This window comes from Mauremys reevesii, linkage group 5 (assembly GCF_016161935.1).
Source record: "Mauremys reevesii isolate NIE-2019 linkage group 5, ASM1616193v1, whole genome shotgun sequence".
Taxonomy (NCBI): domain Eukaryota; kingdom Metazoa; phylum Chordata; order Testudines; family Geoemydidae; genus Mauremys; species Mauremys reevesii.
Window position 1 is genome coordinate 140435663 of NC_052627.1, and position 15156 is coordinate 140450818.

Consider the following 15156-nt stretch of genomic DNA (forward strand, 5'->3'; position numbering starts at 1 on the left):
GCCCTCAGGGAAACAGACCGTCACTTTTATACGGAAAATAAAATGACAACTGAGAGACAGGGCGTCCCAGCCACAGTCCGGGAAGCAGGAGCTGGGGCTGCGAGCAGAGCAGCCTGATGTGGGTCGGCTCTCAGTCCATAGCCACGCAGAAAGGCGCGACGGCCCAGACCTGGCCAGCCCTGCAGGTGACATGGGCAAAGGGATGCTGCGTAAGGTGCCTGGAGCCGGTGCCAGCTCTTCCATGAGGTTCCTGTGTCCGCTGGGCAGGAGAATGGCTAGGAACCGGGGGGGCTGGTCAGGCCAGGGGTGGAGGGGCAGGATGAGTGTGGGGCAGTGGTGGGAGGAGAGGATGGAGGGCAGGGGCAGAGCTGGAGGCAGCAGATGGCCATCCACACACCTCTCCAGCTTCTCCCAGGGAGAGGAAGCTGCTGGATTTGGCCCAGGTTCTAACCCTGCCCTGCTTGGGGTCATGCTGCTCCTCACCCCCACACCGAGGTGCGGAAGCCCCCGTACTGCCCCATGGTAGAAGTCCACAGTTCTCCCCGAGCAGGGCTGGGTGCCGTGGGGCGCAGTGCCCAGAGCCTACCTCCTGTGAGGCCCTGTGCGGCCAGACAAGAAGGTGGTGGCCACATCAGCCCAGGAAAATCCTGCCTGAGATCAGAGATTCCTGAGGACTCCACAGCCAGGCTGGGCCAGAGGCTGCCCCTGGGCACAGAGCCCCGCAAGCCAGCCTGCTGCCAGCCCGGGACGTGGCACTGCCCCGGGACAAACGGCTTCCTCCTTGGAGCACCCGGCTGTGCGTGGGGACGGTGGGGGGAGAGGGGTCACTATACGATCTGGTTGTTGAGCTGTCCTGGGTACTGTTCAAACCGCTTGTTGGCCTCTTCGCTGAAGGCGTCACCTGAAGCACAAGGCGAAACGCAGGCGCCAGTGAGGGCAGAACAGGCCCCTGCCCCAGCGCTGCCCAGCTCAGCCGGTGCAGCCAGTGCCACCTCCCTTCCCAGCAGCTCCCTGCCCCCAGCACAGCCCTGCCCCACACCCCCAGCCAGTGCCACCTCCCCCAAACCAGCACCCACCCTGCCCCAGCACAGCCCTGCCCTGCAGCCGGTGCCACCTCCCCTCCCACCAGCTCCCTGCCCCCAGCACAGCCCTGCCCCACAGCCAGTGCCACCTCGCCAGTCCCCACCATCCCGCAAAACCTATCCCACCCCCATGCCCTCAACACCCCCCTGCCACAGCACTCCTCCCCTACTATCCCAAACCTACCCCCCCAACCTACCCCTCACTGCCCTCAGCATCAGCCTGCCCTACCCCGCAGCCAATGCCACTTCCCCTCCCCCCAAATCTACCCCCCACATCACCCAACGTGCCCAATGCTGGCGCCTCCCCCACCTGCCTGCACCGCCCCCAACGCTTTCTGCCGCCCTGCCCCCCGTTTCTCCCAGGGCTCTGGCGCGGCTCCATACCGATATGGCAGTTGTGCACCCAGATGCGATGCCCGTCGTATTTGCAGTTGCACTTCATGGCGTTGTTGGTGAAGTCGCTCTCGGCCACCTCGTAGTTGGGGTTAATCACCACCTGCCAGGGGCACCAACTGGGGCTGAGGGACTGCCTGGCACCCACACCCGTGTCCCCTGACTCCATCCCCCCCCCAGGCCAGGGCTCCGTGTGCCCCCAACTCCATCCCCTCCCCAGGCCAGGGCTCCGTGTGCCCCCAACTCCATCCCCGGCCAGGGCTCCGTGTGCCCCCAACTCCATCCCCCAGGCCAGGGCTCCGTGTGCCACCAACTCCATCCCCCCCCCCCAGGCCAGGGCTCCGTGTGCCCCCGTGTCCCACAACTCCATCCCCCCCCAGGCCAGGGCTCCGTGTGCCCCCAACTCCATCCCCAGGCCAGGGCTCCGTGTGCCCCGTGTCCCCAACTCCATCCCCAGGCCAGGGCTCCGTGTGCCCCTAACTCCATCCCCAGGCCAGGCCAGGGCTCCATGTGCCCCAACTCCACCCCACCCCCAGGCCAGGGCTCCGTGTGCCCCGTGTTCCCCAACTCCTCCCCAGGCTAGGGCTCCGTGTGCCCCCAACTCCATCCCCAGGCCAGGGCTCCATGTGCCCCCAACTCCACCCCACCCCAGGCCAGGGCTCCGTGTGCCCCGTGTTCCTGCAACTCCATCCCCCAGGCTAGGGCTCTGTGTGCCCCATGTGCCCCAACTCCATCCCCCCCAGCCAGGGCTCCGTGTGCCCCCCTGCAACTCCATCCCCCAGGCCAGGGCTCTGTGTGCCTCGCATCCCCTTTCCATCATCCCAGGCCAGGGCCGTGTGCCCCCATGTTCCCCAACTCCTCCCCAGGCCAGGGCTCCGTGTGCCCCCATATCCTGCAACTCCATCCCCCCCCAGGCTAGGGCTCTGTGTGCCCCCAACTCCACCCCCACCCCCAGGCCAGGGCTCCGTGTGCCTTGTGTCCCCTCATCCATCACCCCCCCGGCCAGGGCTCCGTGTGCCCCTGTGTCCCCCGCCCCTGCCCCCTCCCCGGCCAGGGCTCTGTGTGCCCCACTGTTCCTCTCTGGCTAGAATGGCAGCTGCCCCATGCTGACACTTTGTCAGCCTGGATTTTAAATACACGGTTAAGAAGATGGTGATTTAAATGCTAATTCCCTGGATGACGTGAGTTGCTCCCCCCCCACACACATTCACAGGGGGGGGCCATAGCAGCTCGCCCAGCTATGCACAAAGCCTCTGGCCTGAGAAAGCTCCACCTGGTACACACCCAGCAGCACAGGGCGCTGGGCCCAGCCTCCCCCGAGTACAGAGCCAGGCTGCTGGCCACATGTGCCCCGGGGAACCCTCCCTGACGGCCTGTGACAGCTGCATTGCAGGGACACTGACCCTGGCAGCCCAAGGTGGGGAGAGTGGGAGACAACTGTCCTGGAGGCCAGGCCTGGACTGTGGAACTCACTGCCACAGGAGAGGAGACCACGGCCCCTTTGTGCCTCAAACTAAATGCAACCTCAGCTCTAGGACAGCACCTACCAATAAACTCATCCATCCGAGCCTGGCCCATCCCGCCCAGACACCACCCCTCCCCTCACGCACACAGCCGCTCCACACGCTCTGCACACACTCTGCAAAGCAAGCTCTGATGGGCTAGGAAGTGGGAGGCAGAGAAGAGGCGCCTGCAGCTCCGGGTACCTGGCGGCTGCCCCCGTACACATGGGGAGGGTGCAGCAGCCTCTGTTCGCCCCCCACATACCTGCAGGATGTAGTTGCCGGGCCGGACATCGGTGATATCGATCCACTGGCAGTCAATGTCGTGCCTGTACAGGTCCCAGCAGCCCACGGTGATGCCCTGCTCTCCGAAGTTCGCGCACTCGTACCGCTTGGCCACGTCTGGAACAGGGTGAGGTCACTTACCCTGGCCCTCCCTCTGCCCCACAGCAAGCCCAGCCTGAGGCGGGCAGCAGCTCCCCACGGGGCAGCCCCAGAGGGCGAAGACACCCTCCCCCCGGGCTCTCCCCTCGCTTCCAGCGCGACTCATGGCAGTGCCGAGCTGCTGCACCCACCTTCCTGGCACTCCGTGTCCTCCAGGCAGAAGCTGGCCTTGTGGCCCTCGGCCACCTTGGTGCCATTGGGGGTCAGGAGGTCGTAGTGGGTGAAGATGTCCATGCTGTGATAGTGCCTGGGAAGAGAGACAAACCGAAGGCGCTGCACCCACAGACACACAGTGGGCGGGGCGAGAGACGGGATCCCAGAGATCCCAGGGCTGCAGCGGGGTGGGGGGAGAGCCCAGAGACACACACAGGGGGTGGGGTGCGAGCCGGGGGGACGCCTGGGAGGGTGGAGGAGGGAGAGCGGCCCAGAGACGTGCATGGGGCGGGCGGCGTATTGGGAATATCCTGGGGAAGGGGCAGCCCGGAGAGAGGCACGGAGTGGGAAGCGGCGTGTCCCAGAGAGGCAGCCCAGACACATACCCCCAGAGGGGCCCCAGTCCTACCCCCCGGGCGCTTTCTCGCAGCCCTACACAGAGCCCGGTCCCACCGCGACTCCCGCTCCAGCACCCGCTGCAATTGCATTGTCATGCAGAACGAGGGGGAGCAAGGAAAAGCCCCCAGAACGGGCAGTCACAGGGGATCCTGCTCCCCCCACGTTAGTGCTCACAGCCCCACTGCATCCCCATGCGAGTTCTGTGCCACTGGAGCCCACAGATCCCCCTCCCTCAACGCGCCCATAACCTGCCCTACAGCAGCCTCCCCAGGGTTCCCCCCTCCCATCTCCAAGCCAAGCCCCGCCCTCTGCCATGGCCCTTCCCCGAGAGCTCCCCTGCCAGGCTGGGAGCCCCCACCCCGGCCCCGAGCGGGACTGAACCCCATGGAGCAAACAGGAGACTCGCCATGGCTTGGACAGGACGACCCAGGCACCCAGCTGCCCCGCACGGCCTGGAGCCAGGACTTCCTGGGGCTGCTCAAGGGGTCACGCGGTGGCAAGCGCTACCCCCCACTTCCACCTGCTTCAATGACTGCAAGGCTCCCACCACCCCGCCCAGGGACCCGGCACGGGGGGACCCAGCCCCACAACTGCCACTCCCACAGCCCTGCAGCACCTCACCCTGGCAGACCAGGCAGTGACCGAGCAGCTGGCCAGCAGCCCACGGGCAGGATACCAGCACGGCCTGCCACGGTCTCCCCAGGGTGCGGCATCCCCCTGGCCTCCCCCAGACCCCGCCCCAGCCTCCTCCCCCCTCAGCCTCCCCGGGACCCTGCCCAGCCTCCTCCCCGGGACCCTGCCCGGGACTCTGCCCAGCCTCCCCCCCCCTCAGCCTCCCCCAGACCCCGCCCCAGCCGCCTCCCCCCTCAGCCTCCCCGGGACCCTGCCCAGCCTCCTCCCCGGGACCCTGCCCGGGACCCTGCCCAGCCTCCTCCCCAGGACCCTGCCCAGCCTCCTCCCCCTCAGCCTCCCGGGACCCTGCCCAGCCTCCTCCCCATAACCTCCCCCGGACCCTGCCCAGCCCAGCCTCCTCCCAGGACCCTGCCCAGCCTCCACCCCCCCTCAGCCTCCCCTGGACCAGCCCAGCCTCCTCCCCCTCAGCCTCCCGGGACCCTGCCCAGCCGCCTCCCCCTCAGCCTCCCCCGGACCCTGCCCAGCCTCCTCCCCCCCTCAGCCTCCCCTGAACCTGCCCAGCCTCCTCCCCAGGACCCTGCCCAGCCTCCTCCCCCGGTCTCCCCTGGACCTGCCCAGCCTCCTCCCCCTTAGCCTCCCGGGACCCTGCCCAGCCTCCTCCCCCTCAGCCTCCCCGGGACCCTGCCCAGCCTCCTCCCCCCGGTCTCCCCAGGACCCTGCCCAGCCTCCTCCCCCCCTCAGCCTCCCCTGGACCTGCCCAGCCTTCCCTGGGACCTCAGTCTGCACTGAACCCTGCTCAGCCTCCCCCAGACCCTGCCCACCCCTGTTCCGTCAGACCTCGGCCTCCCCCAGCCCAGTCTAGGCCCAGTTGAGCTTCCTTCCAAGCTGGGCCCTGGCCCGCCCCCCTGCATGTCTGAGCCATGGCGAGCCCCCCATTTACCTATGGCATTCGTGCCAGACCCAGGAGTGGCGCCCGGCCTTGGGGCGGAAGTCGGCGCGGCCGTTGTTGTGGATCTGGGAGGAGAAGCGCAGCAGGCGGCGGTGCCCGTAGGGCCAGTTGGCGTTGCGGGCAGTGCTGGAGAGGCAGTTCTCCTCTGCGGCACAGTACAGCATGTGCAGGGGACGGTCCTCAATGTAGGCCGTTTCCTGGACCAGCGGGGCGTGCAGCAGCAGGTCCGAGGCAGCTGTGGGGAGAGAGGCCTGCTCAGCGCTGGGGGGCAGGAGGATGCAGGGGGCACCTGCTCCTTTCTGCGGGGAGGGGCCTGCTCAGTGCTGGGGGGGACGGACAGAGGAGGTCAAGGCCATATTTGGTTTAGTGCAGGGATAAGCCAATCAGAGCACAGGATGGCTCAGAGCAGTTCTTAGCAAGGGGATGCTGCCCTGCACAGCTGTGGTCCAGCTGTGCTAAAAACAATTCAGAAGTTGCTGCTCTGGTCTGGCAGGAGGTGGAGCTGGCTAAGGGGAGCCAGGGTCTTGCAGCCTCCACCCACACTCCTGCCAGCAGGGGCTGGTTAGTGCTGCAGTGGTTGGGAGAGTGGGTCTGGGGGTACGTGGGGGGGGGGCTCTAGGGGTTTGCCCCAGATTTTACGTGGGGCTCTGCTCCTGGCCTGGTGCTGGGGCTGCTGCCTGGCCCATGCCCAGGACTCCACTCCTAGCCCCACACTGGGCGAGGGCACTGGGCATAGGGGATTGTGGGCAGTTTTAGGGCGGGGGTGCTGTGGTTCTCAACCTGCAGCCCACGTAACACACTGAGAGTTGCTAGTAGACGGGGCCAGGGTGACCAAGAGCTCCCCCCCGCCCCCCGCTCACTCTCAGAGCAGATGACCCCGGCGGCGAAGCGGGTGCCCGTCCTCTTGCAGTTGAGGCTGTTTCCGTGGTGCTGGCAGTGGCTCAGTGCCATCTCGTGGCCAGCGCACCTCACACCGCTCAGCACCATCTCCGTCACGTTGCTGGCATCCCAGTACCACGTCTCCTGGGAGAGACGCCGGGCTGGTCAGTGTCCTGTGTGCCCCCTGCCCCTCCGCACAGCAAGCCAGGCACAGAGCCCCTGGCATGTCCCTCCCGCCCCACACTTGTGTGTGCCATGCCCGTGCCATGCCCCCTCTCCACCCCCGGCGAGACCTGTGCATACCTTCCCGCCTGCTGGGCATGGGCCCAAACGCCACCTGTGTGTTTATCCCCACCAGCAGCTCCCAGAGACCAAGCCCCCAAGTGTCCCTCCCCTCACCGCCTGGGCCCTGCGAGCAAGCCCTGAGCCAGTCCTGGTGGGCGAACCCCTGCCCCCCCACACTCCCTGAGGCCTGGGCCCCTCCAGCACCTACCATCACTGCATGCAAGGAGTAGCCCAGGCCGAGCTGGCGACATGCCACCATGGCTTCCTTGGTGGTCCAGCCCTCACTGCAGACCGTTCCCCACTTACTGCCTCGCTTCACCTCCACGCGGCCCTCGGTTGGGGTCCTTCCTCCTACTATTCGGATCTGTGAAGAAGCCCTGTGGGCCGTGAGCATGCAGCCCCACCCCACAGCCAGCCGGCCCTGCGAACCCAGCATGCTGCCCTCGCCCTGCCAGGGTCCTGCCTGAGGCGGTTAGCCAAGCCAGCACTAACACCTACTTGTAAGCCATGGTTAGCGAATCCCAGGCCCAGCTGGCGACAAGCCACCATGGCCTCCAGGGTGCCCCAGCCATCGCCACAGATCAGGCCCCAGGTGGGGCCACCACTGCTCCCAGTGCCCAGCGCCACCTCAACCCGCCCCTCGAAGCGGCTCCGGCCCCCGCTCAGGCGAATCTGCAGAGAGAAGGTGACAAGGCCGGGTTAGCTGGGGGGCAGCGGGAGGGGCTGGCGGCAGGGCCCAGCTGGGTCCCTGAGGGCTCCACTTGCAAAGCTCCAGGCGTCCCCCACCTCCCCCAGCAGCCTCCCATGTAGCCATGGGATTGGGGCCTGAACTGGCGCTGGGAAAGGGGCCGGCGTGGAGCCTGAACCTTGTACCTCAGAGTGGGTGCAGCCTGGGCAGTGCCAGAGCCAGCTCCTGTCTGCTCAGGCTGCGAGGCAGTGCCTGGGCAGAGCTGGCCTGGGGAGCCAATCCCCCGCCCCAGCCCTGATCCCCCTGCGGTCCAGACGGCCCCTCCCATCTGCTGATGGTGATTTGCAGTCGCTTCATCTCCAGGGGCCACCAGGTGCCCAATCTGCCACTGGCCAGTGCGGCAGGACCAGGGCAGAGCTCACGCCATGTGACTCCAGCCCTGTCCAGCTGCCCTTGCAGGAGCCAATATCCTCGTCCAGGCTGGTGCTGGGGGCCCTGGAGATGGGGAGTGAAATCAGCAGAGACCTGCCGCGTGGGCAGCTCTTTGTTCATGGTGGGAGTGAGCCGAGGGGGGAGCTGCGTGCGCCCAGTTTCCCAGTGCCCATCCCCCATGAGCACGCAGGGAGCATGCAGTGCAAAGCAGCAATCTCCTGACGGGTGCTCGGGACTCTCCTCCCCGTGGGCGCAGGCGGGGACGGGGGCCCCAGGGCAGGCTGAGGTTCCCCAATGGATGCTCCTCTCCGCCCCAGACCTGGGGTGGCACTGCGGGGTGCCATGCCCGGGGCAGAGGAACGGCTCCAGCCCGGGCTGTGAACTGAACAGACCCTGGGCGTGTGGGACACCTCCCATCATCACAGCCCCTGGCCAGCACCAACCCACATGGGAGAGAGAGACACCTGGGGGCAGGGGCACCATGGAATGGGGCGGCGACCCACGGGGAAGCAGAGAGGAAATGGAAGAGGGACTGTGCTGAGGGTTCCCCCCTTCCCCCCCATGACTGCCCCCCAAAGTGCCCAGCGCCGAGGGTACGACCAGTCCTCCTGCACCCCGGCCTGGGAATCGTCTCCTTTCAGCCTCACCACGGTAGCACTGGGGTCTCTACCACATGTTCTGGATGGTAAAAACCCAGCTGGGATGTGCTCCCCCCCCAGGGGACTCTCCCAGCTGGCACATGACACTCCTCCCCCCCCCCCCCCCGAGCAGGGAGCTACCCCCGGGTCTCGTGGATTGCCTGTGACAGGCATTAACACGCTGGGTTTCCCATGGGCAGTCAGACAGCTCTGTGCACGTGCAGGGTTCCTGTTTGGGTCCCATGGCTCCACCCCACTGCAGTAACACCCGGCTCTGGTGGGCACTAGCACCCTTTTTGTTGCAGGTAAAGCGGGCGCTGCCCCACCTTTACCTGCGTCTCAGAGGTGGCATACGAACGGTGCCAGGGCCTCCTTTCCTGCCCCCTCCATGCCCAGGAGCTGTCAGTGTGACGGGGGGACATGAGGGGAAGCTGCCGGCAGAGGGCTGGGCCCTGTGAGCCCTACCAGGGGAGATGGCCCCTTCTGGGCAGTGACCTGGGACGCTGGCAGAGCAGCAGATCCTGGGCTCCGCGAGCCTCTAAGCCAGGCCCCCTCCCCCAGCCCTTGCGGGCTGCCCCCCTGCACAGGGTCGGTGCTGACCGTGGTCTCGTAGCCCATGTAGGGGATGTTGCAGCGGACCCCGGCGTCCTCGGAGTGCTTGCAGTCCTCCGCCGTGATGTTCTTATAGGGGCAGCTCCACAGCGACTTCTCCGAGCCTGTGCACTGCACCTCATTCATGTGGATGGGACCCATCCCTGGCAGGGAGCAGGGGGGCCAGGGTGATGGGGAGGCAGGCAGCCAGCGCCCCAGGAAATCCCCATACCTACTCTAGCCCCACCCTCCCTCCTGCTGGACACAGATGGGGGTCTCCTCAGACCTGATGGGTTCCTACGGGGCTGGCGTCAGGCATTTCCCTGGCCCTCCAGGGGCTGGGCTCTCCCTCGGAGGCTGAATTTCTCCCAGCCCTTGCAGCTTGCCTGGCTGGAGTCCCCTTGGAGAGGCTGGCGGAGAGGGGCAGGGCGCAGGGCAGGGCCCAGGGGCAGGGAGCACAGACTGCACAGTGCTCACTAGCTGAGAGCTGGAGTGGCTCAGCACCAGGCTCAGCCCCCTCGAGCCAGCGTCCCTGGGATGCAGAGCCCTCAGCCCGCCTGACCTGGTTCTCTCCCCTGCAGAGCAACAGGCTCAGGGGCTCAAGCAGGCGCCCAGAGGGCAGACGTGCCCTGACGGGCTCCCCACCATGCACTGAATCACTCCCACGTAGGCACGGGGCTGCCCCAGACCACCCCCCCCACCCCCCCTCCCAGCTCACCTTGGCCCATGCGTGCTCCCGTCAGAGCCTCCTTGGCACTGCCGAACCCCAGCTCACGGCACACCACGCTGGCTGTCAGCAGGTTCCAGCGGTCATCGCAGACCGTGCCCCACTCACTGTTCTTCAGCACCTCAACCCGGCCTTCCCCAGCCTTGGCACCACCCTTCAGCCGGACGCGCTGCTGCAGCGAGAGCACGGGAGACACGTCAGGGGACAGCCGACGCTCCTGCACTGCTGCCAGGCCCAGAAGCAAGGGCACCTCAGGGCTCCTGCTGCCCCCACCAGGCCCTGGGAGATAGTCACTGGGCCGGGGCAGCCTCGTGACTGACCCTGGGCGCCCCCCATTCCAGCTGCTGGCGTCACTGCCTGATAGGCAGTGGGTATGCCCCACGCTGAACCCACGGAGAGCGCCTACCTGGCCCTGCTGCTGCTGCCGCTGCTGCTGCTTCTTTGGGGAACTGCCAGTGGCGAAGAGGGGCCCTGGCATGCAGCTCACCACAGCGGGCATCCCGCCTTTGCAGGCCGCCGTGGCGTTGCCCTTGTAGAATTCGAAGGGGCACATGGAGATGTGCACCTCGTTCCCCGTGCAGGCCACTGAGTGCAGCCGGTAGCTGAGCTGCTGCCGTTCCAGGTACAACCTGCCAGCAGAGAGCAGAGCGTTAGTGCCTGGCCGGGGGGGAAGGGAGGGAGGGAGCAGCGGGGTGCCAGGAGCCGAGCCCAGCCCAGGGACTCTCGCCATCCATGACCCTAACACCAATCAGCAGGGAAGAGAGACTGTCACTCCATGGCCCAGCCCCTTGCAGCACGCCCCCCAGCCCCGGCCAGCAAGGCCCACACTCCTTCACCAGGGAACCCCAGAGCAGGCCACAGGCCTTTGGACTCCAGGACCCTCTGGTGCCGGGCACCCATTTACCTCTTGGGAACCCCAAAGTCCTCCCTGTGCTTGTGTTTGGGGCGAGCTTTGGAGACCGGCCTGGAAAATAGAAAACAACAGTCAAGGAGTTCGGAGCCCAGGTCTGCAACCAACATCCTGCCCTGCTCTGCCTGCCACCGCCAGCCTGGCAGAACGGGGCTGCCCAGCTGCCTCCAGGGCCCTGGCCAGATCCAGCCGTGGGGGCACCAAATCCACCTGGACAGGGCCCGGGTGCCGCCCATTCCACCAGGCCTCAGGCAGGGCTCACAGCAGGAGGGCAGCTGCTGCCAGCTACAGCTTCTCCCACCTCATGGCCGGAAATCAGTCACCCACTGCAGTGACTCCATTTCCCACCTGATGGCCCATGACAGGCGTGACATAGCCATGTCCTGTGTCACGCCAGCCACCACATCCCACAGGCAGGCACATGCTCCCTGGAATGCAGCACACATGGCGCCCGGTGCCCTATGGCCATGGCATGCATGCTGCGTGCTCCCCACCTCGGCGACCCCTGGGCCTGCACCGCTCGCAACCTCACCCTCTCCCATGTAACCCCACAGACAGGCAGGGGCCTGGGCAGGGACCTAGCTGCATGGGGCCAGGTAGGCTTCCAGGCTGTCTCCCACAAGGCCCTGCCGGGAGCCCCACTCCTCCTGATGCAGTGTCAGTCAGCCCACGGCATAGCTTGAGTGCCCAGTGTGTCTGGGGCGGGAAGGAAAGCTGGAATTCAGACTCTACTGCTCGCTCCTGCACTGGCCAGAATTCAACCCCCTTGCTCCAAACGGAGCTGTAACGTGCAGTATCGCTGGCACCACCCATGTAAATACTGCCCCAAACCATGGACTCCAGTCTGTCCTGCGCTACCCCTCTATCCTGTCCAGTGTATCCCCCTCAGTACACCCAGGAGCCAGCCAGCCACCCACCCACACCTGTGCATAGCTATCCTCTCTCCCATCGCTCCCGCTCCGTACACCCAGCCAGCCAGCCCCATATGTACCCACCAACCCACACTTGTGCAAAGCTATCCTCGGGACACCATCCCTGTCCATCCTGGCCAACAGCCATTGATGGACCTATCCTCCACAAACTTTTCTAGTTCTTTTTGGAACCCTGTTACAGTCTTGGCCTTCACAACATCCCCTGGCAGGGAGTTCCACAGGTTGACTGTGCATTGTCTGAAGAAATACTTCCTTTTGTGTGTTTTAAACCTGCTGCCTATTCATTTCATTTGGTGACCCCTAGTTCTTGTGTTATGAGAAGGAGTAAATAACACACAGAGGTGAAAGTAAGCTGGTCCGGTCCAGTATGGCGTACCGGCAAGAGCCAGTACGCCGTGCTGGATCATACCAGCTTCCATGGGGATTTAAAGGGCTCAGAGCTCCCCGCGGCTGCTGGCAGCCCAGAGCCCTTTGAATCCCGGCCGCGGCTCTGGTGGCCGGGCTGGGGCCAGGATTTAAAGGGCTCTGGGCTTCCCTCAGCGGCAGGAGCGCTGGGCCTTTTAAATACCTGCCCCAGCCCCGCAAAGCTCAAGGTTCCCCCTGGCGGCCTGAGCCCTGGGGGGCTCCCAGCCACCTCTGCAGCTGGGAGCCCCTGGTTGATTTAAAGGCCCTGGGTCTCCCAGCCACAGCTGATGTCCCAGGGCCTTTAAATCTTGAGAGGCCACGCCTCTTCCGGATGAGGCCATGCCCCCCTCAGGACTCTGGCAGTATAGGTAAGTCCTATAAGTTACTTTCACCCCTGAAATAACACTTCTTTATTTACTTTCTCCACACCCGTCATGATTTTATAGCCCTCTATCATGGTCCTACTTGGCTGTCTCTTTTCCAAAATGAAAAAGTCCCAGTCTTATTAATCTCTCCTCATACGGAAGCTGTTCCATCTCTTTAATAATTTTTGTTGCCTTTTTCTGAACCTTTTCCAATTCCAATATATCTTTTTGAGATGCGGCGATCACATCTGCACTCAGTATTCAAGATGTGGGTGTCCCATGGATTTATATAGAGGCAACATGATATTTTCTGTCTTATTATCTATCCCTTTCCTAATGATTCACAACATTCTGTTTGCTTATTTGACTGCCGCTGCACATGGAGTGGATGTTTTCAGAGAACTATCCACAATGACTCCAAGATCTTTCTTGAGTGGTAACTGCTAATTTAGACCCCATCATTTTATATGTACAGTTGGGATTATGTTTTCCCACGTGCATTACTTTGCATTTATCAACATTGAATTTCATCTGCCATTTTGTTGCTCAGTTTTCCAGTTTTGTGAGATCCTTTTGTAGCTCTTTGCAGTCTGCCTGGGACTTACCTATCTTGAGTAGTTTTGTATCATCTGCAAATTTTGACACCTCACGGTTCACCACTTTTCCAAGATCATTTATGAATATGTTGAACAGCACTGGTCCTAGTACAGACCTCTGGGGGAAACCACTATTTACCTCTCTCCATTCTGAAAACTGACCATTGATTCCTACCCTTTGTTTCCTATCTTTTAACCAGTTACCAATCCATGAGAGAATCTTCCTTCTTATCCTGTGGCAGCTCACTTTGCTTAAGAGCCTTTGGTGAGGGGCCTTGTCAAGGTTTTCTAAAAATCCAAGTACACTATATTCACTGGATCCCCCTTGTCCACATGCTTGTTGACCCCCTCAAAGAATTCTAATAGATTGGTGAGGCATGATTTCCATTTACAAAAACCATGTTGACTCTTCCCCAACAAGTTATGTTCATCTATGTGTCTGACAATTCTGTTCTTTACTATAGTTTCAACCAGTTTTCCCGGTACTGAAGTCAGGCTTACTAGCCTGTAATTGCTAGGATCATCTCTGGAGCCCTTTTTAAAATTGGCCTCACATTAGCTATCCTCCAGTCATTTGGTACAGAAACTGATTTAAATGGTAGGTTACAAATGACACTTAGTAGTTCTCCAATTTCACATTTGAGTTCCTTCAGAACTCTTGGGTGAATCCCATCTGGTCCTGGTGACATATTGCTGTTTAATTTGTCAATTTGTTCCAAAACCTCCTCTAATGACACCTCAATCTGGGACAGTTCCTCAGATTTGCCACCTAAAAAGAATGGCTCAGGTCTGGGAATCTCCCTCACATCCTCAGCCTTGAAGACCAATGGAAAGAATTCATTTAGTTTCTTGGCAATGGCCTTATCTTCCTTGACTGCTCCTTTAGCATCTCAATCGTCCAGTGACCCCACTGGGTTGTTTAGCAGGCCTCCTGCTTCTGATGTACTTACACATTTTTTTGCTATTACTTTCTGAGTCTTTGGCTAGCGATTCTTCAAATTGTTTTTTGGCCTTCCTAATTCTACACTTCATTTGCCAGTGTTTATGCTCCTTTCTATTTTCCTCACTAGGATTTAACTTGCACTGTTTAAAGGATGCCTTTTTGCCTCTCACTGCTTCTTTTACTTTGTTGTTTAGCCACAGTGGCACTTTTTAGGTTCTCTTACTATGTTTTTTAATTCGGGGTCTACATTTAGGTTGAGCCTCTATTATGGTGTCTTTAAAAAGTTTCCATGCAGCTGCAGGGATTTCCCTTTTGGTGCAGTACCTTTGCATTTCTGTTTCACTAACTTCCTCATTTTTGTGCAGTGCCCCTTTCTGAAAGTAAATGCTGTCCTGTTGCACAGCTCCCACTGCAGCCTCCAGGCCCTGCCGCCACACACGAGTCCGCCAGCCCCATGGCTTAGGCGCAGGCAGAGCCAGGTGGGGAAGGGGAGGGACTCTCAGCCAGCCCAGCTGCTCTACTGCCATTTTCTCCAGAAAATGGCCCGTGTCCACCAGCCCTTCCTTCCCCTCCAGGAGAGAGAGCTCTGCTCCAGGGCCCTGGGCTGACCCCGATGGCCACCGAACCCACTGCTGGGCTGGGTGGGGTGACGACCAACAGTCCCATCTCTATGGCAATGGCCCCCACATAGGGATCCCCAGCGTGTCCCCCTGAGAGGTGCCCTTGCCAGCCAGTGGTGGGCATGGCGCTCCCAGCTCCCAGTACAGGGACCAGATCAGACCCCACCTGGGCACAGCCCCCTCCCTGCCCTGCCCTTTGAGGGGCTGGCGTGGGGACCCTATGCAATGCCAGGCCAAGAAGAAAGAGCCATTTCTCATGGAGGACACAGAACACAAGCAGAAGCCCCAGCTCCATGCAGGGGCGGGTCAGACCCCAACCAGGCCTCACATCCCATCCACGGCCAAATGAACTTCACCCACTGAAATGCAAAGGCCCCGAAGGAGCCGTGCAGCGAGGGGCTCAGCCTGCCTGCCCAGGGCAGCCTTTGAATCCCAGGGTGAAGTTCATGGCTCCAGCTGGATTCCCAGGGGCCAGCCCAGAATCCAGCCCTGATGGCAGAAGAGACTGGCCCAGGCAGGGGCAGCTTCTCCCATCCAGAGAGACTCGGCGCCCCAGAGCTGCCGGGGAGACTTGGTCCCAGGATGTGGCC

General features: G+C 62.6%; 1 protein-coding gene across 11 annotated transcripts in view; it reads right to left on the reverse strand.

Moving 5' to 3' along the window:
* Window positions 1-9: 9 nt before the first annotated feature.
* LOXL3 (lysyl oxidase like 3) overlaps window positions 10-15156 on the reverse strand; it is a 31667-nt gene continuing 16520 nt past the window's right edge. For 5 of the 11 annotated variants that reach the window (XM_039542113.1, XM_039542117.1, XM_039542111.1 and 2 more), the window contains 12 exons: window positions 10700-10759; window positions 10202-10424; window positions 9787-9967; window positions 9078-9232; window positions 7218-7391; window positions 6928-7083; window positions 6416-6578; window positions 5547-5790; window positions 3553-3668; window positions 3243-3379; window positions 1467-1578; window positions 10-901 (listed from right to left, as the gene is read on the reverse strand). In XM_039542113.1, coding sequence (XP_039398047.1) covers window positions 828-901; window positions 1467-1578; window positions 3243-3379; window positions 3553-3668; window positions 5547-5790; window positions 6416-6578; window positions 6928-7083; window positions 7218-7391; window positions 9078-9232; window positions 9787-9967; window positions 10202-10424; window positions 10700-10759 — 1795 coding nt within the window. In that variant the 3' untranslated portion in view covers window positions 10-827. The remainder of the gene's footprint in view (window positions 902-1466; window positions 1579-3242; window positions 3380-3552; window positions 3669-5546; window positions 5791-6415; window positions 6579-6927; window positions 7084-7217; window positions 7392-9077; window positions 9233-9786; window positions 9968-10201; window positions 10425-10699; window positions 10760-15156) is intronic. The other 6 variants (XM_039542115.1, XM_039542118.1, XM_039542120.1 and 3 more) reach the window with 6 other exon arrangements.